Source organism: Nicotiana tabacum, chromosome 18 (genome assembly GCF_000715075.1).
Source record: "Nicotiana tabacum cultivar K326 chromosome 18, ASM71507v2, whole genome shotgun sequence".
Classification (NCBI taxonomy): domain Eukaryota; kingdom Viridiplantae; phylum Streptophyta; class Magnoliopsida; order Solanales; family Solanaceae; genus Nicotiana; species Nicotiana tabacum.
In genome coordinates, this window is record NC_134097.1 from 24,051,851 (window position 1) to 24,059,228 (window position 7,378).

A 7,378-nucleotide genomic window follows, 5' to 3' on the forward strand; every position below is an offset into this window, starting at 1 on the left:
CAAATGAAATACTAACTAATCTAGTATTCTATCAATATAATATATGAGTTTTTAAAATATGATAGTTGTTGGTGGTGATGGCAAGTGGGTGAATGCCGACTAGAGGCGATGGTTGGTGGTAGTTTTGGTTGATGATGGTGGTTCATGCTAGTAGCTAGTAGTGATTTGTAGTGGTGGCGATTATGATTGAGGATGATGGTGGTAGGTGGTGATAGTTAATAAGGCAGGTGGTGGTAGTAGTTGTGACTGAGGAAAGTGGTTGGTGGTAGGTTATAATGATGGGCGGTACCGCCTGTAATTGTTGATGATGATGGGGTGGTCAGTTGTGGTAGTTGGAGCGGATGAGTGTTGATTGTGGGTGAGAATAATGGTGGTCGGAGTGGTGGGGATAGTGGGTGGTGATGGTCGATAATGGTGGCGGCTATGATTGAGGATGATGGTGGTGATGGCGGCAGCGGCATGGTGGTAGTTGATAATGGTAGGCGGTGGCGGCAGTTAATAATGGATATGTGATAGCATTTTAATGAAATTAAGTCTCTATTATAGATCTTAATCATATAAACCTATTCAAACGCATTAAGTGGTTGTGAAGTAAAAAAAGCAAACACACTTAGTGATTAAGATATGAATAATTAAGATTCAGACTTTAAAAACAAACGCACTTAATGTCTGAGATCTGAATAATTAAGATTCAGACCTCAATTAAGTGCAAACAAATGAGACCTTACTCACTCTAATGTGAAGGAAATGGTGAGGCTTTTTATCTATATTATTATTATTATTATTATTATATTAAAAGCATAAAGTCACTTAGCAAAATATCGTTCGAAAATTGTTTGTTTACAAAAATGCCCTCCATATTCTTTAGCTTTAAAGGACTTTAAGGATAATTTGGCCTTTAACCATGCTAATGCATGCATTAATAGCCTTGGTATTGCTAATACCATGATTTGCTATGTATTAGTTATACATAGGATAATACCAAATAGGTTGTATAACTAATACTTGCATTAGTAATATATAAGATTAGATGAGCGGCTATTTAGGTTAATTCTTCTAGATACTTAGATAATTTGGGCCTCATTAGTTGGTCTTAGAACTAAATTTGGGCCATGCAGTCCAATGCAAACAGGCCCAAAACTTAATGTCAATAGATATTCCTCCCCAAACCCTAGGGTCTAATATATCATCAGCTCAGCAGCCGTGTAGTTGTGATTGTGGAGAAAGAGTCAGACCAAACAGACATCCTCAGTCTGCTGCACAGCTAAAAGGGTAATCCCATTTTCTCATATTGTCCAACGGTTTTGTATTATATTTGGCATTGTATTTCTCTTTTGAGCATTTGATAAGAAATCATCTTCTGTGTGAAAAGTTTGTATCTTTTTTGTTATTTAGTTTTATCTTTGGCTTTTTTTCTTGGGCTTTTTGATTCAGGTTTTATGTTATATTTCATTTAGTTTCTTATGTAGACAGTAATGAGATTTTGAGCATTTAAAAGAATCATTATTTCTGGGGTTTTAGCTAGTGAAAAGATCTGAGTTTTAGTTTTGTTGAAATGTGCTTGTGTAACATGTTTTACAGTTTTAGTTCTGTTTTTAGTTTAATATAATGGCATCACTTTGATTTGCTTTGGAATTTTAGGTGTACTTCCCTGTAAGTTCTCTCTGTTTTTTCTTTTCCCGATTTAGGTATTTTGTTATTATCTGCTTGTTAATTCATTTATTGTGTATTTAGTTTTTCATTTGAAAGACTCATTGTTTTTGTGGTTTTTGGGCTATTTAATTCTAGTTTTGTGCTAGAATCTATTGTTTATTTTTTTCCTTGGCTATGATTATGTTATGTGGTAGCGTGATTATCGAGAGTATTTGCAAAGTACCCCTAGATACCTGAATATTCATTACCATTTATTCCTTTCGGGCGGTTTAGCGAACTGTGTGTTTTTTTGGATTTGAATTTGATGAAATTTGAATCATGTAATCCTAGTTGTAGGACGAACAATTTTCAAAGATTTTATTGTGTGACATTTGACCTGAAAAGTGATGTTAAATATTTAGTGGGAAATCAAGAATTATCATATCCTTAAATGAAAAGTCTAAAGAGTTTTGTGATGATAGGTCTCGGTCAACCTCATGGATAGGTAGCATAAGGAAAGGAAATGCTAAATGAAACACATTCAATGATTTTTTTTGAAGTATGGTTTTTTTTGGGGGGTGGGGGGTGGGGACTTGAAATTGTCATCCCAAAACTTTTGCATCTGAAGCAAGTAGGATTCTCGATCTTAATGTGTTGATAAACGTGTATTAACTTATATTTCTGGGCTCTTCCACATGACAGAGTCATGGGTGAGGGAGGTGTACTGGTCCCAGAGTCTGTACTGAAGAAGCAGAAAAGAAGTGAGGAGTGGGCCCTTGTAAAGAAGCAAGAGCTTGAAGCAGCCAAGAAAAAGAATACTGAGAACCGCAAACTGATCTACAACAGAGCTAAGCAGTACGCTAAGGAGTATGAGGCGCAGGTAATTATGAGCCCAATATATCAGTGAAAAGAACTGATTTTTTCTCTATTACTGTGGTATTCAAGAACTGTATTTATGTCTTTAGGAGAGGGAGTTGATCCAATTGAAGCGCGAGGCACGATTGAAGGGAGGATTCTATGTTGACCCAGAGGCAAAGTTGCTCTTCATCATCAGAATCCGTGGGTAAGATGTTGCCGGTTTGATTTCCCCTGAATTTGATGAATAAAGTCGGAGTTATTGACTGTCGTTTTCAATTTTTAGTATTAATGCGATGGCTCCTCAGACAAAAAAGATTCTGCAGCTTCTTAGATTGCGACAGGTAATTTATTTATGCTTCCTGTTTATTTATGTATGAATTGGTTCAAGTATTAGCTATCACTTGTGGCACAAAAAGTATGATCAATCTACTTTATTTAATATGGGAATCTATTTTCTCTTATACGGTTTCCATGCCAGTTTGTAAGCTTAAGTGATTCTATCTGGTCAGCATTTGCTGCAGATCGCATTATTATTATGGTCAGTTAGGTTTTGTTTTCGCCGGAAATATAGTTAGAGTAGCATTTAACTTGCAATTTCCACTGTGATTGTCATGCCAAAACAGAATTTGACATTATCATGTAGGGCTGTAGGCTTTGCATCATTTTGTTGGATCATTCATTACATGTTCTTTTTTGTCCTTGCTTTTTTGATTCATCTATTACACTTTCTATCACGTCACGTTGCATAATTTAATGCTGTACCGTATGAAAATTCATGAATGGGCAGCCATTTTACTTGGTAGTTATTTTATGATTTGTAGTTAGTTCATGATTTCTGCTAGTGCCTCTTGGTTACCAAGTCTAAGTTGTGGTGCGAGTGTCGAGTGAACATAACAAACCTATCCCCAGGCAATACAGATGGATATGCTCTTGTTGTAGACTTGCTGATTACTGTTTCATTGGTTCCTTTTCTAAAAGTATCTTTCTTTTTCTTCATTGTTTATTACTTCCCCGACTCATTTCTGTTTGTCTTATGAGAGGACTCTTCGCTATGTTGCAGATCTTCAACGGTGTCTTCCTGAAAGTTAACAAGGCAACCGTGAACATGCTGCACAGGGTTGAGCCCTATGTTACTTACGGGTACCATTCTATTGAATTTCTCAAGCGTTGTATCTTTCCGGGGTTGATTCTCATTTACGGAGTTCCCCTATAATTATTGGTTGCTGTATCTCTTTTATCTTCACAGTTATCCCAACCTGAAGAGCATTAGAGAATTGATCTACAAACGAGGTTACGGCAAGGTAGAGAAGCAGAGAATTGCTTTGACAGACAATTCCGTCATTGAGCAGGTCAGTGCCAAATGTATTTTTGAAGTTCATTCTTAGTTAACATAACAAAAAAGCTTTTTCATTTTGGTCCCTGCGGCCAAAATAATTACAGGAGCCCAAATATACAAAACATGTACATTGATTATGTATAAAATATGTATATTATATCTATATTTTATGTATATTTATGTATTTCTATGTATATATATGTATATTCATACTTAATATACAAAACATATACATTTTCGACACCTTAATATCTCTACTGGTGTTTCATCAAAATGTACCTTTATTGCAGGTGTTGGGCAAACATGGAATTATTTGCATCGAAGATCTTGTCCACGAGATCATTACTGTCGGACCACATTTCAAGGAGGCTAACAACTTCCTATGGCCGTTCCAGCTTAAGGCACCTCTTGGTGGACTGAAGAAGAAGAGAAACCACTATGTTGAAGGTGGTGACGCTGGAAACCGCGAGAATTACATCAATGAGCTCATCAGGAGGATGAACTAAAAGAATCTCACTAAGCTGCAGCAAATTTTGTTTCTTTAGAAGTTGGTTTTTGGAGTTTGAACTGTAATATGGTACTAGCCAGGTTTCAGGTTTTGTTGTCGAGGTTAAATTTAGTCTTTGGATCTACTATGCCGGTTGCCTCTTGTTTTTGGCCTTTTGGGCTGCAGGACTTTTTCGCAATGTTCAATTTCAAAGTGGAAGTGCTTGTTCAACTTTACATATTTGGTTTATCTTTGTATGTGTCATCTTTTGCCTGACATGAACTATTGTGCCAATTGTGATTTCTGGCCTACTACTGGTCAATAAAATGCGAAAATTACTCAAGTTTAGTGTTTAAACTCATTATTGTAAGAAAGTATTTGAGAGTGGGGGGGGGGGGGTAATTGCAAACTGTCTTTCCCTTAGTTGATGTGCCAAAAAAGAAGAAATAAACAGATACTCCTAGAAAGCTAGAAAGCAATGATAGGGGAGGTAAAAAGTACAAAAAACAACAAAATTATCCAGTGTCCTCTACTCATAGTAGAAAGTAACAAGTATTTGTAGAATAGTGAAGTGTATGCAAATTAACTCTTAAGAATACTGCTGAAGTAGTAGATACCAAATAGAATAGTTAGGCATATGGAAATTAACTAAAGCAACACATTGAGTAGTTAGGTGCGCTCTACTCAAAGTATTTTGTATTCATGCAGAGTACGAGGAATGGTGTAATATAAATCACTTATACTTATCCTAATTCAAGCATTAGTGACTGCTTTCACTGTTTGAACTCGTAATTTATATATCAAAAACTTTAACGTTGCTCCAACGCTTTCCTTCAATGGTAATTTTTTATTGAAAAAAGAAAAGAAAAACTCAAACAACACCGGTATTTAAAAAGATAAAGACAACTTCCATGTTGTGCTGGACCTAATACACGTGTAAACTTTTATGCTCCTACACGTAAATGCATATCAACTTTTTATATACCAAAAAAACCTGAGTGTCTTTATCTTCATTTGATAGCAAAAGAAGGAAGCAGTGAAAAAGAAATCAATGGAAGCAACAAAAGAGAGGAATGAACAAATGGAAAAGAAAGAGGAGGATGATCCCATGGCTAAAGCCAGAGAAATCATTAGAGAAGCAATTATCACAGATGGTGAAAATCCAAACACCAGTACTACTAATAAGATGAAGAAGAAAGAGGGTGCTCAACAACTTGACGATGTTTTAGTTTTTTCAAGAACTGTTCAGAAAAGGGATTCTTCACTTGAGTAGATTTTTCCTTTGTTTAGACTAGTTTAATATTTGTACATATTGTTTTGCAGTCTTTAATTTGCAGGATGGAACCATAATAACTTGTAAAATAAAGATGTGCTATTTTTTTTTTTTTTTTTTTTCATTTTAGAACTACATATAATTAGTTTATTTGGGTTTGTGGATTTCTCGTTAACTTATCTGTCTATATTTTGATATTTAATCTTTGTTATCTATTATTCAAAAAATGTGTCTACGAAAGCACATAATCTAATAATTAGAATGAAAACGTTTTGATAGCGAACACTTTTTCTTTTCTTTTAATGAAGCATTCATTTTTTAAATTAGTCAAATGAGTGAATTACGAATGTTATATAAGTAAATTAAATACGAGAACATGTGAAATACTTGCGTAGTTCGCTTTAACATTATTATTTACCATAATCTTGATCTCCAAATTCACATATGTGTAAAAGCAAAAACGTTTCTCGAGAAAAGTATGAAAATAACCACAAAACATATAATGGGGCCAAAATAAAAATGTTGGAGGTCAAAGTGATAAGCTTTTATTTGCTGCTGAACTTTAACTTAAATCTTAATACTTGTGTGCATTTCCTAGAATCTTAGTATTTAATTTTATCTCGAAGAGAAATTTTATTACTATTATTTTTGACAAAGAGTACAATTAATAGATATGAATTTATAATTTTAAAAATAAAGTGTATTAAATGCTAAAAAAATTAAAAATTAAAATTGTTCAAGTTTAATTTTTGATGTGGAATATCATCTGATGAAAATGATTGTAACAATCTATAGCATAATAAAACAAATGGGAATCAAGTTCAAAATAAAAGGCTCTTAAAATGCACTTATCATTATGATCTTGGCATTAGATACATCTTATTTTAACTCGAATACCCGTGGAGCGGAAAGTATTTGCCTGTCCCTACCCACTTTGTTTTCTCCTACACATTTTTTTAATACCCAATCAAATGAAGTCAAATTAAGATACTATAAATCAAACCAAGCTAAAACAAATCAAGCAGAGTCAAGCCAATCAAGGCAAGCCAAATTAAGCTGAGCCAAGCCTAGCCAATCAAGTTAAGCCAAATCAAGCTAAGCTAAGCCAAATAAGTAAAAAAAAAGTTGGAATGGGTGGGTAGGTAGGGGTAATTAGCTTTAATTGTGTAACGACCTGGACGGTCGTTTCGAGAGTTATAGTCCCGTTCTCCCATTTCCTGCTTCTTTTGTGTTCTTCAGCTATATTATGATATATCAGGTTAGTTGGTTCGGATCTGGAGTGGTTTTTGGAGTGAATTGAGACACATAGTCTCTTAATTGAAAGCTTATGTTGGAAAAGTTGACCGGATGTTGACTTATGTGTAAACGACCTCAGATTTGAATTTTGATGGTTCCGTTAGCTCCGTTAGTTGATTTTGGACTTAGGAGCGTGTCCGGAATGTGATTTGGAGGTCCGTAGTAGAGTTAGGCTTGAATTGGCGAAAGTTAGAATTTTAACGATTTTGGCTGGCAGTGAAAATTTTGATATCGGGATCGGATTGAATTTTCGGAAGTTGGAGTGGCTTCGTGGTGTCATTTCTGACTTGTGTGCAAAATTTGAGGTCATTCGGACGTGGTTTGGTAGGTTTTGGCATCGTTTGTGGAATTCAGAAGTTTAGAAATTCTTTAGGCTTGAATTCAGGTGTAATTTAGTGTTTTGATATTATTTTGCGTGATTCGAAGGTTCGACTAAGTTCGTATGATGTTATAGGACTTGTTGGTATGTTCGGTTGTGGTCCTGAGGGCCTCAGGA

The 7,378-nt window shown here is 35.0% G+C and overlaps 1 protein-coding gene across 1 annotated transcript; it reads left to right on the plus strand.

The window, feature by feature from the left end:
• Positions 1-1,123: 1,123 nt before the first annotated feature.
• Positions 1,124-4,549, plus strand: LOC107794124 (large ribosomal subunit protein uL30y). Its single transcript, XM_016616586.2, has 7 exons — positions 1,124-1,272; positions 2,335-2,512; positions 2,598-2,695; positions 2,774-2,831; positions 3,551-3,630; positions 3,737-3,839; positions 4,117-4,549. The coding sequence occupies exons 1-7, from the start codon at positions 1,145-1,147 to the stop codon at positions 4,330-4,332; spliced, it is 861 nt and encodes a 286-aa protein (XP_016472072.2). The 5' UTR covers positions 1,124-1,144; the 3' UTR covers positions 4,333-4,549.
• The last annotated feature ends 2,829 nt before the right edge of the window (positions 4,550-7,378 follow it).

Coding starts and splice junctions, on each gene's coding strand:
- LOC107794124 (XM_016616586.2), top strand. CDS start 1,145: ATGTCAATAGATATTCCTCCCCAAACCCTAGGGTCTAATATATCATCA. Junction 2,696..2,773: donor TTCATCATCAGAATCCGTGG/GTAAGATGTTGC, acceptor TTCAATTTTTAG/TATTAATGCGATGGCTCCTC. Junction 3,840..4,116: donor ACAATTCCGTCATTGAGCAG/GTCAGTGCCAAA, acceptor CCTTTATTGCAG/GTGTTGGGCAAACATGGAAT.